At 46.4% G+C, this 17629-nt stretch overlaps 3 protein-coding genes across 4 annotated transcripts; 1 reads left to right on the top strand and 2 right to left on the bottom strand.

Annotated features, from left to right (window-relative positions):
* Positions 1–29: 29 nt before the first annotated feature.
* On the bottom strand, positions 30–1379 carry Fam180b (family with sequence similarity 180 member B). The gene is given in 6 exon segments (XM_036184262.1): positions 30–181; positions 183–330; positions 498–502; positions 551–662; positions 665–720; positions 1264–1379. Coding segments are annotated over 6 exon segments (474 nt in total). The 3' UTR covers positions 30–144.
* Positions 1380–2515: 1136 nt separating this feature from the next.
* Ndufs3 (NADH:ubiquinone oxidoreductase core subunit S3) lies at positions 2516–10754 on the bottom strand. Its single transcript, XM_036186623.1, has 7 exons — positions 10605–10754; positions 10441–10506; positions 9020–9117; positions 8460–8609; positions 5382–5507; positions 5123–5242; positions 2516–2767 (listed from the first exon to the last, which is right to left on the bottom strand). The coding sequence occupies exons 1-7, from the start codon at positions 10666–10668 to the stop codon at positions 2600–2602; spliced, it is 792 nt and encodes a 263-aa protein (XP_036042516.1). The 5' UTR covers positions 10669–10754; the 3' UTR covers positions 2516–2599.
* Kbtbd4 (kelch repeat and BTB domain containing 4) lies at positions 9343–17624 on the top strand. Of its 2 annotated transcripts, none has more exons than XM_036186603.1 (4): positions 9343–10833; positions 11715–12332; positions 14526–14632; positions 16052–17624. In XM_036186603.1, exons 1-4 carry the CDS (start codon positions 10815–10817, stop codon positions 16910–16912), a joined length of 1605 nt encoding a protein of 534 aa, XP_036042496.1. In that variant the 5' UTR covers positions 9343–10814; the 3' UTR covers positions 16913–17624. The 2 variants fall into 2 exon arrangements, with proteins under 2 accessions (XP_036042496.1, XP_036042497.1); XM_036186604.1 differs by having other exon boundaries at positions 9344–10933.
* Positions 17625–17629: the final 5 nt, after the last annotated feature.

The raw sequence follows: 17629 nt of genomic DNA, 5'->3' as shown, positions 1-17629 counted from the left end.
AGCACTGTGCTTATTGCCGAAACCCAGGCCTTAGCTGGTCTAAGGAATGAGACAAAGAGACTAGGAATAAACATGAGTAGTCAGGAGCCAGATGGAGGCCTGTCCAGGGTGATGAGTAGGGGGATGTCAAGTGAAAGGGAAGGGTCAGGGACTAGGGTCAAGGATGGAGGCCCAGGATCCACCCCCGGGGACAGAAACCCTTGCACAGGTCCCAGAGTGTGTCCTATGCCAGAAGGGTAAAGACCTGGGCCCAACAACACCTCTCCTCAGCCTCACTGGTCTCATGGAGTCAATAGACACACACCAGGCCCATAAGAAGCAGATGCTGGGCTGGAGAGATGTCTCAGAGGTTGAGAGCACCGACTGCTCTTCCAGAGGTCCTAGGTTCAATTCCCAGCAACCACATGGTGGCTCACAACCATCTGTAATGAGATCTGGTGCCCTCTTCTGTATACATAATAAATAAATAAATCTTTAAAAAAAAAAAAAAAAGCAGCAGATGCTGAACATCCCAAGGGCTAAGAGTCCATCTCTGAAGACCTAGAATTGCTGTAGCCATTGCTTGGCACCCTCCAAATTACTGGGCAGGTGCTGCTGGAGCATGAGTCCACAGCCTGGATATGTGGATCCTGGTTTCTCATCCTGGACACACAGCTGTCCATGATGTCCACTTCCACCCTGGCCCAGAGCAGCTGCAAGAGGAGCTATTTTAGGGGTGGGCTGTCCTTAGGGGTCAGGCATTAGGGAGGCCATAAACTGGTGGTAGGGGCTCATGTTGGCTGCTCCCTACCACAGGTAGGTCTACCCTTAGCTCGCTTCCAAACCCATGGTCCAGGCTAGGAAAATTGGCTTAAGCATCACTTCCAGGGCCCCCCAGCTCTTGGAGGCCCCCTCCCACAACAGAGCTGTCCATGGCTGGCCTGAGGCTGTAGAGAGGAATCAGCCCCCTGCTGATCCTTCCCTCTGAACACCCAGCCTCCCAGAAAACTTCACTGTTGTCCACAAGGCATCTTTATCAGAAAATTTCGTGGATACCATCTCATGTCCCCTCCCCTATTCCAAATGCATATACATGCATGCTGATAGTCACCCTCCCAGGCATGGATCTTACCCCAGTGCATGCCAAGTCTGACTCCCATCTTGGTGGAAACCTAACATGGCTCCTGTAACTTGCACAATGCCCTGGTAGAGTTCCAGAACAACAGTAAGCATGGAAACTCATCTCCATAGGCTTTCCACGCCATCACCCACTATAGCACTCACCAAGCCCACAGATCCTCCTCTGCCATGTGAGGCTCAAAGAGCCAACTGTACCTGGCGTTGGCCAACAGCCTGTTCTTGGCTCCTGGCCACCCACCCTGAAGCCCTTGTACCTGCATGATTCTGAACTAAAGCCACCGAGGGAGGAGACCAGTGGCTACCACTAGACAGAGCAGGAACTGGAGTGTCCATGTCCTCGGACTCTTTCTCCAGGAGCGCTCTGCTCTTCATCTGCCCACCACAGTGCCAACTTTCCCTTTGTGTCAGTCTTCAGTGCTGAGTAGGGCAGGGCTGGCTATGGCCTCATCACCTTCTGGGGGCTATTTTCACCCCTCAGAGATGGGGACTCTTCAGTTTTGCCAGAAGCATGTTTGTTCTTGCTCAGATGGATGGGCTCTTACACTTGGCTCAGAGAACCCTGAGGATGTTTGGGTGGGAACACAGTAGATTGGGGTTTTCCTGGCCCCACCCAGGCCCCTGGATCTATCAGCTGCTTCCAATACATCTGCTGAGATAAGGGCTTTCTTCAGCAGTTTCCAGGCCCTTCAGTTGTCACTAAAAAACATGCCACACCTATTCTTTAGAATAGGTTTACCCCAAGGACTGTGAAGACCGAATTACAGCTCCAGAACCCCCTAGAAACATGGAGCCGGTGGTGGTGGTGGTGGTGGTGGCGGTGGCAGCGGCAGTGCACGCCTTTAACCCTAGTACTCGGGAGGCAGAGCCAGGCGGATCTCTGAGTTCGAGGCCAGCCTGGTCTACAAAGCGAGTTCCAGGGAAGGCACAAAGCTACAGAGAAACCCTGTTTCGAAAAGAAACACATGGAGGCCTACAGAGCACAATGTCTACAACTGTAGCATACAGTTAAACGACAGATGGCAGGCAACACCTCTACCCGCCTCTCCTGAGTCAGTGCCATTTCCACCCAATATAGCACACAAGAAGGGACTGGGGAAGGAGCCCCTCAGCAGAAAGAGCACGTACTGCCAAGCTGATGACCCAAGTCCAATTCCTAGAACTCACAAGGTGGGAGATCCCTCCTGCAGATCATCCCCTGACCTCTGTATGTGCTGCCACCCCACTAAACAAGTAAACGTTTGAAAAACACACACAGGCAGCCAGGTGGTGGTGCACACCTTTAATCCTAGCACTCAGGAGGCAGAGGCAGGCAGATCTGAGTTCCAGAACAGCCAGGGCTACACAGAGAAACCCTGCTCAAAAAAGCAGCCAACTAAATAAACAAAAAACACAGAGGAAGGGGTGAACGTCCCCAGGAGTTTATTTACATAGATGGCTATAGGTAAGTCAATCTTCCTCTAGGATCCACATGCTTTTGAAGCTACTTGGCTTCAGGCTTCTTGTCTCCAGCTTCAAGCTTCAGACTCTCAGGAGGCTGACGATAGGCAGGGAAAGCCTCCCAGGGACTGTTGAGGTCAAACTTGCGGAATTCTTGTGCAAACTCCACTGGTTCAGCTACTACCCGCTTCACCTCATCGTCATAGCGTAGCTGCAGGAGCCAAAGTTAGAACTAATAACTGAGGAGCCCATTCACATGACCATGGGTGACTCCTCCAGTCCCCTTCCTCTCCCCTTGACTTCTGTTCAGTACTCGTATTTACAGGCTCTGTCACATCCATGCCTACTACCCATGTGGTCACACATTGAAATAAACTAATGTGTGGGATTTCAAAATGGCCTTTCCTTTTTACCTGCTGCCAGCATTGTTGATTCCCTGGCCATGTTACACCTTGAGCTCTGAACTATCTAGCTGTTAGCAGACTTAATACTCACCCAACCCCACACCTTAAAAGGTAATACCAAGTACTGACCTCAGATTAGGAATAGTCAGTGGTTGAAAAAGTACATTTAGGCTGGGTGTGGTGGTGCTCCCCTTTAGTCTCAGCGCTCAGGAGGTAAGGCAGAAGAACGTCTGTTGAGTTCGAGGCCAGCCTGGTCTACAAAGCTCCAGGACAGGCAGGGCTACACAGAGACCCTGCCTCAACAACAACAACAAAAACTGAGGCTGGGTGGTAGTGATAAAAGCCTTTAAACCCAGCATGTGGGAGGCAGAAGCAGACAGATCTCTGTGAGTCTGTCTACAGAGTGAGTTCTAGGCTAGCCAGGACTACACAGTTGAGAGAACCTGTCCAAAAACATTAAAAAGAAAAAAAAAAGAAAGAAAAGAAAAAGCAGGGCTAGAATGTCATGCATCTTAGCATTTCTAAGTTACCTCACTACAAATTCATGTGTGTGCTAATAAACAACTTGCCAGGCCACTAAACTTACGACCCCTCCTCAGTGGCCATCTATTCTTTTTGTGTGTGCACAATGTATATACACATTCATGTGAGCATGTGCATATATGGAGATCAGAGGTCAGCATCAAGTATCTTCCTTGGTCATTTTCCACGTTATTTATTTAATGTGTATGATTCATGTTTATATAGTGTGTGTGTGTGTGTGTGTGTGTGTGTGTGTGTGTGTGCGCGCGTGTGTGCACTATATAAGTGCTGTTGTTTACTGCTATGTGCAGGCTGGCCAGCCCATGAACTTCCTGGGATTCTCCTGTCTCCACTGCCCATCTTGCTGCAGGAGCACAGGGATTACATACGTGAGTTACTATTTACCACTTTACCTGGGTTCTGGGGATCAAAACTCAGGTCTTCTCAGTGCATGACTAACTGAGCCATCTCCTTGGCCCTTCCCTTATTTTTAAGAAGGGGCCTCCCACTAAGCTTAGAGCTCACTGACTAGACTAGGCTGGCTGACTAATAAGCTCCAGGGAACTCCTTGGTTACACATACACCTAGCTTTTTCTGTTGTTGTTGTTTATGGTTTGGGGGGTTGGGGTTTCTCTGTGTAGCCCTGGCTGTCCTGGAAGTCCTGGAACTCACTCTGTAGATGATGCTGGTCTTCATCTCAGGGTCTGCTTGCTTCTACCTCTGAGTGCTGGGATTAAAGGCTCCTCTGGAACTGAAGAGATGGCCTAGAACTCATAGATCTGCCTGCCTCTGCCTGCCAAGTGCTGAGATTAAAGGTGTGTGCCAACACCACCCAGCATAAGAATAAAAATCTTAAAAAATAAAATACAAGGGGCTGGAGAGATGGCTCAGTGGTTAAGAGCACTGGCTGTTCTTCCAGAGGTCCTGAGTTCAATTCCCAGCAACCACATGGTGGTTCACAACCATCTGTAATGAGATCTGGTGCCCTCTTCTGGCCTGCAGGCATATATACAGACAGAACACTGTATGCATAATAAGTAAATAAAAAATCTTAAAAAATTAAAATAGAAAAATAAAATACAAGCCAGGCATTAATGGTGTAAATCTTTAAGCCCAGTGCTGTGAGTTTGAGGCCAGCCTGCTCTCCAGAACAGCCAGGGTGGTTACACAGAAAAACCCTGTCTCAAAAAGTGCCTTCCGGGCTAGAGGGATGGCTCAGAGGTTAAGAGCACTGGCTGTTCTTCCAGAGGTCCTGAGTTCAATTCCCAGCACCTATATGGTGGCTCACAACCATCTGTAATGAGAGCTGATGCCTTCTTCTGGCCTGTAGACATATATGCAGACAGATCACTGTATATATAATGAATAAATAAATCTTTAAAAACAAAAAAACAAAAGAAGGGCCTCCCAAAAGAAATCATTACAATAATTGCTAGCTTTAACTAATAACATACAAAATATCAAGCTTTATACAGATGAGAAAGCTATCTCATGGCCAAATCAAATAACCTGCCCCACATCATAAACTACAACTGGGCCTGCAGCACAGGCTCTTAAACCACCAGAATCTACAGACCCTACTCCCCTCATGCTTATGATCTCAGGCTCCATGACTGCTACCCCAGGGTTAAGGTTTCTACCTCAACATAGCCAGAGAGGGGAAAGTCTTTCCGGAAAGGGTGTCCCTCGAAGCCATAGTCTGTCAGGATCCTTCTTAGATCAGGGTGGTTAACAAAGAAAACTCCGAACATGTCCCAGACCTGGAAAAGAACCGCTCTCAGGCACCCTGTCCATCGGGTCAACAGCAAATGAGCGGCACTGCACCCCCATAGTCACAAACAGTGCTGTTCTCCGGCCCAGAGCGGGGCCCAGAGCGGCCCACTATATCCAGCAACTCACCTCCCTCTCATACCAGTTGGCCGCCTGGTGCACAGAGACTATGGACTCAATGGGTGTCAGCTCATCTGTATAGGTCTTCACACGGATCCGAGAGTTGAAGCGCAGAGACAGCAGGTTGTAGACAATCTAAGGAGAGAAGAAACTGGAGGAACAAGGCATCTACAGGATGAGGTCTAAATGAGAATATCAGTTTTGGGTTTTTTTGTTGTTCAAAACAGGGTTTCTCTGTGTAGCCCTGGCTGTACTGGAACTCACTCTATAAACCAGCCTTTCCTCGAACTCCACCTGCCTCTGCTTCCCAGTGCTGGGATTAAAGTCATATGTCATCATTGAGAGAACATCAGTTATTAAGGATACAGTGAGTCATGATTCCACTCATGATCCTGTATTCTCTCCAACTAATTCCACCCGTGACCCTGTATTCTCTACAACTAATTCCACCCGTGATCCTGTAGTCTACAACTAATTCCACCCGTGATCCTGTAGTCTACAACTAATTCCACCCATGATCCTGTAGTCTCTACAACTAATTCCACCCGTGATCCTGTAGTCTCTACAACTAATTCCACCCGTGATCCTGTAGTCTACAACTAATTCCACCTGTGATCCTGTAGTCTCTACAACTAATTCCACCCGTGATCCTGTAGTCTCTACAACTAATTCCACCCGTGATCCTGTAGTCTCTACAACTAATTCCACCCGTGATCCTGTAGTCTCTACAACTACTTACAAAGGCTTCAGCCACACCTGAGGCTCTGCTCAAGTTAGCTGCCCCATCACTGTCCACGTCATCCAGCTCTCCCTGCCCACCTGCCCTAATCCTCACTAGGTTGCTTTCTGCTCTTCTGTTCACCTGTTGAGTTCCAACACAATTAAGTACTTAAGTACTTAGAAGGCTGAAGCAGGACTGCTGAGGTCAAGGTCTACATGGCAAATTTCAAGCCAGTTTACATCCATAGGGCTACCCTACTAAGATGTAGCACAACTGTTCTCTATCTTCTAAAAAGCCTCCCAGACAGGGTACAGGCTACGTGTCCTTCTGAGTCGTGTGTGTGTGTGTGTGTGTGTGTGTGTGTGTGTGTGTGTGTACAGCTTCTGGAAATCAGTTTTCTTCTACTGGGGAATCTGGGGCTAGAAATAAAGTTGTCAGGCTTTCGAAGCAAGCACTGTTACCTACTGAGCCATCTTGCTTGCCCCAGCTTAACTTTTTGCCAAGAGTTATGATAGTATAACTTATTAGCTCTTCTATTTTACTATTTTTCATCTAAAATGCTTTAAGGTTTTAGCTTGTTTTGTTTTTTTGAGATAGGGTTACTATGTAACCTTGGCGTTCCTGGAACTTGCTCCACACACCAGGTTGGCCTTGAATTTAAAGATGTAAGCCACTACACCTGGTTTTAATGGGTATTTTATTTGGCTATTGTATCAGTGCTCATGTTTTAAACAAAATTTCTGTCAAATGATTTTTAAAATAAAGCTTATTTATTACCTTAAAAATAGACTATAATTTATAATTCACTTGGGGCTTTCTATCTATATATCAAATGTTTTAAGCTGGGCAGTGGTGGTGCACGCCTTTAATCCCAGCACTTGGGAGGCAGAGCCAGGAGGCTGTCTGTGAGTTCAAGGCCAGCCTGAACTACAGAGTGAGATCCAGGACAGGCACCAAAGCTACACAGAGAAACCCTGTCTCAAAAAGCCAAGAGAAAGTTTTATGTGACAGTCTCAAAGTGTTCATGTTGACTGCAGATGTTTTAATTTCCTTTGTCCTTGTTTGCTTAGTTGCTGCTGCTGCTGTTGCTTGTTTTTCATGATCAAGGTTAGTTTTGTGCACTGTGTGTGCAGCACCTGCAGAGGTCAGAATGGGGCGTCAGGTGCCCTAGAGTTGGAGTTGCAGGTGGCTGTGAGCTACTAGGTGGGTGCTCAGAACCAAACCTTGGTCCTCTTTTCATGGTCAAGGTTAAATACTCTAATATATAATGTCTTTTTTTTTTTTTGTTTTTGTTGGTGATGGGACTTAACCCAAGACTTCGTGCATGTTAGGCTTGTGCTCTACCACTGAGCAATACTGCCAGCTCCCCAAACTTATTTTCAATTGCTTTTAACAGTTCCTTCCTGGGTTCTTTGCTTTGAGGAATTATAACTGCAATGATATAAGCATTCTAAAGTCACCAAGATAAATTATCCTATTTTAATATTATATGATCTTTTAATCTTACTAGTTAACCAAAAAGTCCAAGCCAGCCACAAAAGATCCTCCTGAACCATGTAACACTAAATCCCCAACTGTGGATATAGCTCAGTAGTAGTGTACTTGACTAGCAAGTGTAAGGCCCAAGGTTCAATGCCCAGTGTACACACACACACACAGACACACACAGACACATAAATAACGTGCGTGTGTATAACATGTGTATATAACTTTATATGTATTATTTATATGTGTATTTTTTTAAGACAGAATCTGGCTGTCCAGAAATTTGTTATGTACACCAGGCTGACTTCAAACTCACAGGGATCTGCCTGTCTCTACCTCCCAAATGCTGGGTGAATGGGCTATCACACAGTAGAAAATTTTTTTAAAAGTCAAGCAGAGTAAAGCATAGTGACTATTTAGTAAGGTGATATATGAAGATCATCTAAGCTTTGAAAAGTTCCAGACCAACATAATGAGACCCTGTCTCAAAACAACAGAAAAAAAAGAAAAAGACAAGAAGGACGCCAACAAAAATTCTGCAATGTTCTGTGTGACCCAGATTGAAGCTGAAACTAAGGAGGCTCTGGTTTCCGTAGTTGTCACTTAGGAAATCATCTGTGTCTTTCTTCCCTTTAGTTCCCAAACCTCTCTCTCTTTTAGTTAGCATCTTACCTTATCTTACCCTAGTTTTCCTTGAACTCCATATGCAGCTGTAGATGACCTTGAACTTGTGATTCCCCCTGCCCTCACTCCCCAAGCACTAGGAGTAGAGGTCTACCAATACACCTAGTTTTAGGCAGTGCTGGGCCATGATGCATGCTTCCCAAGTATCCTACCAAGGGAGCAATGAATCCGGGCCCCAAATCTCACATATAACTGACCTCAAAGCGGTTCTGCCGAGTTGGGACATCTACTGCTGTCATGTCAGCCAAGGATTTGAATTGTGCATTGGTGTGGTCCCTGAGAAAAGTCAGTGTTGGGATGACTCCATCAGGATGGATACAGATTTCTAACTCATTGAAGCAGGTCACCTGCAGACACAGAAAGGTGGTGTGGAGAGAAGAAATAGCGACTGAGGAAGGAGCTGACTTCAGCAGGAGTCACTTTGTTCCAAGGCAATGGTTTTCAACCTTTTGCTTCTGTTTGTTGAGACATGGTTTTGTTGTATAGCCTTGGCTGTCCTGGAAGGTTTTCAACCTTAATGCTATGAACCTTTAATACAGCTCCTAATGTTGTGGTGACCCCCAACTATAAAATTATTTTCAATACTACTTCATCACTGTAATATTTGCTGTTAGGAATCACAATGTAAGTATTTGTGTTCTGAGAGTCTTGGGCAGACTCCTGGGGTCATGACCTACAGGTTGAGAACCACTGGTTTAGGTGACGAAATAAATGAGGTAATGATTCTTGACCCAGACCCAAGGACAATGAGTATTACCTGAACTTGTTGGACATACTTGGGTAGGATTTCAGCCACATACTCTCCAAATGCTGAGAGCTGCTTGTGGGCCACATCATTCCGCGGTCTAACAGTGGCTGGAGAGAAGAAAGTATAAAGGGAAAAGGTAGCAACCAGTCCTGCCTCAAGTCTCTTAGGCTTAAAAAAAGATTATCTCTCAGTAGGACTGCCTGAAGACCCTTTTTTTAAAATTTAAAGTATTTACTCTTATTTTGGTGTTTTGCTTGCATATATGTCTAAGCACATATGAATGCCTGGTGCTCACAGAGGACAGAAGAATGCCAGGTCCCCTGAGACTGGAGTTATAAATGGTTATGAACTGATATGTGGGTGCTGGTAACTGAATCTGGCTCCTCTGGATGAACAGCTGGTGCCCTTAAATACTGAGCCACCTCTCCATGCCCTCCCTGAAGAATCTTAAAGGCACAGGTGCAAAGTACCTTCCAGGAATTAAGAAGTGATCAAAACTTAGGGAGACACTACTTCTCTTTCACAGTACACAGAGACTCTTGTTACTGTAGTTGGGGCCTTGGCTTCCTTTCTACACTATTCCACAGCTGTTCTGCATATTTCTTGTACTCATGACAAAAAGCAACAGCGTCACCCCTTCCATCAGACTCAGAGCTCTTTAAGAATGGGAACCAGTCTTCCCTTTCTCTTTCTCTCCTTGACACTTGCTTATACCAAGTTCTTAAAGAATTTCAGGGCTGAAGAGCCCTGAAAAATTATCTCATTGCCCACACTCTACTCCCAGTTCCTTTGTGTATCTATAAGAAAATTGATGTCCAGAAATGGAAGAAAGCCAGGCTTTTAGTTTCCCAGCATGATTCTGTTGACTGAACATAAAATCACATGATCACCAAATTACTTGAGCACCCAGACATCACAGGCAAAGAATTAATGATTAAGTATTTTCCGAAGACCTGTTCGGACCGACAACGTTCACTAGATCTGTGACTGAAAATTTTAACTATCTATAGTACGGACAGTAAAATATTATGCATCTCATTAGGCTGTTATGAAGTCCAAAGGAAATGATTCACTATAAGGCTTAATGCCTTAATTTGCCTATTAAGTACTAGATTGATGTGACCTACTATTATTTCTGGACTTCGGGTCTCAAAGGTTTTGTTACTTGCCCTCAAAGAGCTGACAATTTAATCGGAGGATAAAATAATCATGAAAACGGGCAAAGGGCGGTCAAGATCAGAAGGGAACAAATATCTAGGGCACAGGAAGTACTCGATTCTAACAGCAAGATGGAGTCCATAGCAATCTCCAAGGACAAGCAGAGATTTGCCAGGAGGGAAGGGTATTCCAGGGCAAGGACAAACATCTGACAGAACAATGAAAAACCCCTGCTAACGCTGGGGAGAAGAGCGCTGTCCGCACATACTCACGGCGCGTGTCAGCCGCCGCGCTTTCCCTCCTCACCCGCTGCAACAGCACTGAGGGTCGCTCAGTCCCTGCACAGAGAGGAAAAGGCACAAAGGCGCAGGTGAGACCCGAGAGGTCTCCGTGTTGGGCGCGCCTCTGCCCGTGGTCTCGTCTGTCCCTTGCTCACCCCTGGCTACAGAAGCTGCCCCTACGAGCCCACGCCACCAGACCCTGGCTGCGGCAGCCGTCATGTTCCTAGGATGCCGACCAAACAGCCGAAGGACAACACACAGGCCGCGGAGCCCCAAGGGCACGGACCGGAAGTGGAAGTGTGCAATGAATCTTCTTCCGGGCAGACGCGGGGCGGGAAGCAGAGGTTCCGGATCTGGGCACTGGCATGAAAGGAGGTAACGCAGGTAAGAAAGGCCCTCAGGTGGGGAAACCGTGAGGTGTACGTAGCCCTTGCTCGGTATAGCGGAGGCCGAAGAGGAGAAGAAGAAGCAAAGAATCGGACAGGTGAGAGAAAGGGAAAGGGTGGGCGTTCTGGGTTCTAAGTTCCACACCGCTCCCCTGCTCCCGAGCTAAGCTTTTGATGAGGGTGGGGGAGACGACGGACGGTTTCCTTGGAGACCGTTTCCTAGGCGACTCTAGGTGGCGCGGTCCGATTGCACAGGGTTATGGACTTCCTTGTGCCCCCGGCCGACGGCTGGGCTCTCTCCAGCTTCTTTAGGAACTCATTGGGGCCAGTGGGTAAGTAGGGAAGAGCCGCTCGGAAAAGAGTAAAGATGGATGTAATGGATGTCCGGGCCCAGGCCTCATATAGAAGGGTCTGCACTCTATGTCCGGGCAAGGAGAGAATCTAACACAATAACTGGACGTCTTGCTTTATTTACTTCCTTCTTTTTTTTTTTGGCTTAATTATGCTTCCCCTGAGTCTCACTAGTTACATATCCAAATTATGTGGTTAATAAAGCTTCTAAGATCATAGACTTCCTCTTTCTTTCCAGCTGGCCTAAGTCCTAAGTCTTTTGTTACTCAACATCAGGAATATCTGATTTTCCCTCAAGGAAAAACAGTAGAGATAGAACTTTAATTGATTTCACGGGAGCAAAGACCTCACTGCAGAAAAACTCTGGGTGAAGGAATGTCATGGGCCATGCCGGCAGTGCCAGGAATAAGGCCAGTCCAGACCCACTTCGCTCCTGTTTCCCCCTTCTCCTTATCTTGAGTTGGACAGTTGGATTCATGGACAATGTCTGTGAATTACTCAAATACTTAGGGTGGTATTGCTTTGCAGATAGCTGGCAGAGAGAGAAGTTGGCTACCATGGAGTCACCAGAGGAGCCTGGAGCATCCATGGATGAAAACTACTTTGTGAACTATACTTTCAAAGACCGGTCTCACTCAGGCCGAGTGGCTCAGGGCATTATGAAACTGTGTTTAGAGGAGGAGCTCTTTGCTGATGTCACCATTTCAGTGGAAGGCCGAGAGTTTCAGCTCCACCGGCTGGTCCTGTCAGCTCAGAGCTGCTTCTTCCGATCCATGTTCACTTCTAACCTCAAAGAGGCTCACAACCGGGTGATTGTGCTGCAGGATGTCAGTGAGTCTGTTTTCCAGCTCCTGGTTGATTATATATACCATGGGACTGTGAAACTTCGAGCTGATGAGCTGCAGGAAATTTACGAGGTGTCAGACATGTATCAGCTGACATCTCTCTTTGAGGAATGTTCTCGGTTTTTGGCACGCACAGTACAAGTGGGAAACTGCCTTCAGGTGATGTGGCTTGCAGACAGGCACAGTGATCCTGAGCTCTACACTGCTGCCAAGCACTGTGCCAAGACCCACCTAGCCCAGCTGCAGAGCACAGAGGAGTTTCTCCACTTGCCCCACCATCTCCTCACTGATATCATCTCAGGTAAGTTCATGGAGGGGCTTATACCCAACTGATCAAGAATGATTTTCAGTGGATAGTCTAGTTCAGGAGAACTCTCAAGTTTATGTACCTAACTGTTGTTAGTTTACATTATCATTTCTGGTGGAGATTTAGATTGAGAGTTAGTAAGCTTCTGTCAGACAGAGGGCCTTACAGCAGTAGCTAGAGAGTAAAAAGATATCACTTTCCCACAAAAGGAAGTGAGAAGTGCCTGATGTTTTCATCTGCCCTGTACCACAAAGGCCTATAGGACTATTTACTAAAACAAATTGATACGAGATGATGAATCAAGCTATGTAAAATGGGAATCATTTGGGTACTAACTTTAGGTAACAATTCTTCCCCTGCAAGTGAGGTGGAACTATATTCTAGACGAACACTCTATAGCCTGGTAGGTGACTTCTGTGGCATATGAGAGCATATTATGCCATCAACTTTTCTTTTAAAAAGCAAGGCAGGCAGGCTGTGTGGCCTGGACAGGTGTCTCCATGATGGGTAAGGTGACCTGCTGACGTCCCATGCAACCTAAGTCAGAAGCTCATTTTTTAAGTGAAGGGGGGAAGGAGGCTGTAGGGTCCTGGCTCCCGTTTTGGTTAACTGTTGCATTGCTTGCTGACCTTGACCATGATATCCTCCCTATGCTAATTCCCTGCAAGATTCCACCCTCCTGAATGCTTAAGGGAAGCTCCTTGTCTGTGTATCCAGCATATTGGGCGTTGGGGATTTAGCTCAGTGGTAGAGCACTTGCCTAGCAAGCACAAGGCCCTGGGTTCAATCCTCAGCTCCAAAAAAAAAAAAAAACAAAAACAAAAAACAAAAAAACAGAAGCGAAGAGGGGGGTCAAGATCATGATGGGGAAATCCAGAGACAGCTGACTGGTGCTAGTTGGAGCTCACTGACTCTGGACTGACAGCCCGGGAACCTGCATGGGACTGAACTAGGCCCCGCTGAATGTTGGTGACAGTTGTGTGGCTTGATCTGTCTGTGGGGTCCCTGGCAGCAGGACCAGGATTATCCCAGGTGCATGAACTGGCTTTATGGAGCCTATTCCCTGTGGTGGGACACCTGCTCAGCTTTGATAAAATGGAGAGGGGCTAGGCTCTCCTTCAACTTGGTATGCCAGACTCTGTTAACTACCACTGGAGGCCTTACCCACTCTTAGGAGTGGATGGGGGTAGAGTGGGAAGGAGGTGAGGAGGTGGGAGAAGGGGAGGGAGGGGGAACTGGGGTTGGTATGTAAAATGAAAAAAAAATTTAATAAATAAATATATATTAAAAAGCAAGGCAGGGTTAGTGGTGTAACTCGGACATAGAGCACTTCCTTGGTGTACTTGAGATCCTAGCTTTGATGCCAGCACTGCAAAATGTTAGTGGTGGGGCAATTTCAAGGTAACTTCGCAGGTATGTAATTAGATACATGCATTAGCAAATCCATATGACGGTGGTCTAGTAAAGCGGCTTGTCTTTTTTTTTTTTTTTTTTGGAGACAGGGTCTCTTTACATAGCCATACCTGTCCTTTAACTGTACATGGAGACCAGGCTGGCCTTGAACTCACAGGGATCTGTCTGCATCTGCCTCCCAACTGCCAGGATCAAAGGCATTCAATACTACTCCTCCCAGCTGTGGTTCCTCTTGAGAGCCCATTAAGGTTGTCATTGATGAGGCTGGATAGATGGCTCAGCGGTTAAGAGCACTTGTTATTCTTACAGAGGACCATGGTTCAATTCCCAGAATCCACACGGTGCCTTACAACCATCAGTAACTCCAGTTCCTGGGTATCTGATGCCATCTTCTGGTGGTCATGGGCACCAGGCATGCATGTGGTACACAGACATGTGCAGGCAAAATATCCATACATGTAAAATATTTTTTAATATTTTTATTTTTGTTTTTTTTTTTGAGACCCTGTCTAGAAAAAACAAAACCAACAACAAGAAAACATGAGCTGGACAGATGGCTCAGTGGTTAATAGCACTGGCTGCTCTTCCAGAGGACCCAAGTTCAATTTCCAGCACCCACATGGCAGCTCACAACTGTCTCAAACTCCAGTTCCAGGGTTTCTGACACCCTCACATAGACATACATGCAGGCAAAACACCAATGCACATAAATTATAAAAACAACCAAACTCAGTGATATTGTCATTGACCATGCTTTTCCTTTGGCTCTCACAGATGGTGTTCCATGTTCTCAGAACCCAACAGAGGCAATAGAAGCCTGGATCAATTTTAATAAAGAAGAAAGAGAGACTTTTGCAGAGTCACTCAGGACTAGCTTGAAGGTGAGGCGCATTTCTTAGGGATTGGGGTGCCATAATCTCTGTGCACTCCAGCCCTTGGGGGCCTTTTATCTTTATCTTTCTTCCTTTTGGCAGGGAATGTGTGTCTCTTGGTATATGTGTGGGGGTCATGTGTCGAGGACAACATGCAGGGGTCAGTTCTCTCTGGCCAGTTCACTGTGTGGGCCATAAGGACCAAACTCGGGTGTTATGCTTATATAGCAAGTGCCCTTACCCACCCAAGCCATTTTCCAGATCTCAGACCTAGTCCCTTTTGATGGCTACGGATTAGTCACCAACTTGAAGTTAATAAGAACTGGGGAGTCACATGTGTCTCCTGACCCCAGAAGCCGTCAGTCTAAGAGCTTTGAGGATCATAGAGCTTTTGCTGGCTGTCTTCTCTAATTCTGTTGTTGTTTTGTTTTTCCAGACAGGGTTTCTCAGTGTTAACAGCCTTCTTGGTTCTGGTATTCGATTTGTAGACCAGACTGGCCACGAACGCAGAGACATCCTCCTGCCTCTGCCTCCCAAGTGCTGGGATTAAAGGCGTGCGCTGCCACCACCTGGCTTGATGTTATCTTCAGGAACTGTTTTCTTCACTGAGTTAACAGTTCTAGCTAGATGGATGGCTTAACACGTGGGAAGTGGACACGAAGGCAGGAGGATAAGCTTCAGCTTCATAGTTGGTTCAAGGCCAGCATAGCCTATATAGGACTGTCTCAGATCGGGGGGTGGGGTGGTACACACCTTTAATACAAGAACTTGGGAGGCAAAGGCAGGCAGACCTCTGAGTTCAAAACCAGCCTGGTCTACAGAGCTAGTTTTAAGACAGCCGAAGTTAAGCAAAGAAACCCTGTGTTGGAAAACAAAATCAAAAAACAAAATAAACAGCAACAACTAAAAAGCAGGGGATGCAGCCTGGTCTACAGAGCGAGATCCAGGACAGCCAAAGCTACACAGAGAAACCCTGTCTCAAAAAATCTCAAAAAATCTAAAAAGAGAAAAAAAAAAAAAAAAAGACAGGGGATGACCTGGGGTATAATTCAGTTTCTAGGATACTTGCCTTATATCATGTTTTTCCAACACTGAAAAATAAAAAAGCAGTAAGAGTAGATACATACCTGTGATTCCCCCTTGAAGACTGAACAGGAGAATCTACGTATGAATAGTTTGTGCTACATAGCAAGATCTTGTTTGAATAAATATGTAAATTAAATTGAATTGCAGGGATGACCAAAACAGATTCTCTGCCCCTGCATAAAGTGCCTAGAAGAAAATAATTAGAAAAAAGTCAGAGTGATTCCTACTAACTGGAGGGGAGGAGGTTGGAGCAAGATGTAAGTGTGAGGCCTGGACCATTAAGGATACCTGTCTTAGGAGTCTTCACATGAGCTGATACCAGAATTTCAATTTTGCCAACAGGAAATTGGGGAGAATGTGCACATTTACCTTATTGGGAAAGAGTCATCTCGCACCCACTCATTGGCTGTGTCTTTACACTGTGCAGAAGATGACTCCATCAGTGTAAGTGGCCAAAACAGCTTGTGCCACCAAATCACTGCAGCCTGCAAGCATGGTGGAGACTTGTATGTAGTGGGAGGGTCCATCCCACGGCGCATGTGGAAATGCAACAATGCCACTGTTGACTGGGAGTGGTGTGCTCCTTTGCCCCGGGACCGCCTCCAGCATACCCTGGTATCTGTGCCTGGGAAAGATGCCATCTATTCACTAGGTGGCAAGACACTGCAGGATACCCTTTCCAACGCAGTCATCTACTATCGGGTAGGTGATAATGTGTGGACAGAGACAACTCAGTTAGAGGTGGCTGTATCTGGGGCTGCTGGTGCCAACCTCAATGGAATCATCTACTTACTAGGGGGCGAGGAGAATGATCTAGACTTCTTTACCAAACCTTCCCGACTTATCCAGTGCTTTGACACAGAGACTGACAAGTGCCACGTGAAGCCCTATGTATTGCCCTTTGCAGGCCGCATGCATGCAGCTGTGCATAAAGATCTGGTGTTCATCGTGGCTGAGGGGGACTCACTGGTGTGCTATAATCCCCTTTTGGACAGTTTCACCCGGCTCTGTCTTCCTGAGGCCTGGAGCTCTGCCCCATCCCTCTGGAAGATTGCTAGCTGTAATGGAAGCATCTACGTCTTCAGGGATCGATATAAGAAGGGAGATGCCAACACCTATAAGCTTGACCCTGCTACTTCAGCTGTAACTGTCACAAGAGGCATTAAGGTGCTGCTTACCAATTTGCAATTTGTGTTGGCCTGAGAGACAGTGATGGGAGGAAGAGCTGAGTCCTTTGCCCTCCCCTTTTCTGTGCATCCCCAGTCAAATCTGAAATCCCCCAGTTCAGAGTAATGTGTTAGTCTGGGCATACATGAGGAAGGCAGCACCTTAACCCATCCCCAGGCTCGTGGGGTGCTCTGTTAGGGCTTTTCACACTACTGCTGCTCAGGTGGTTGCTGGAACTCTGCCCTTATCCCCTGTGACCCGGTGCCTCGCCTCAGGCTGCTTATAGCAGCCTCTTCTCAGCCCTAGGCACAGCCTCCCCTTACCAGATCAGTGTTAATAGAAACACCTTGGCTCCCATGCAGAAAGAAAGAGGCCCATCCTGTTTGTCTACAGCCAGCAACGGGGCTGGCTGTCACTTTCCACAAGAATTAAGTATTATTAAGAGTTTTCCTTCAGGATTTGGAGGGGACAGCAGACTAAGCTACAAATGTACTTCACCAGCAAGAATCAACACTAGAATTCAGGATGCTCCTTCTAATGTGTTCTTATCTATCTGTCAGGAAAAGAAACTTTGGTTGGATTTTTGGCTTATACAAACAGATAAGCCAGAAAAGTAGACATAATTATTTCTGATTAATAGCAGAAACTGTTTTCCAAACTCAAATATATACAATCTCTGGTCTTTTAAAAACTCTAAGCTAAATCAAGCATTAGGTACTGTTCGTACAAATAAAAGTTTTTGAAGCGATGTGT

This window comes from Onychomys torridus, chromosome 4, assembly GCF_903995425.1.
Source record: "Onychomys torridus chromosome 4, mOncTor1.1, whole genome shotgun sequence".
Taxonomy (NCBI): domain Eukaryota; kingdom Metazoa; phylum Chordata; class Mammalia; order Rodentia; family Cricetidae; genus Onychomys; species Onychomys torridus.
The sequence above is the reverse complement of the archived record's forward strand: the minus strand, read 5'-3'. Positions and strand labels throughout refer to the sequence as shown.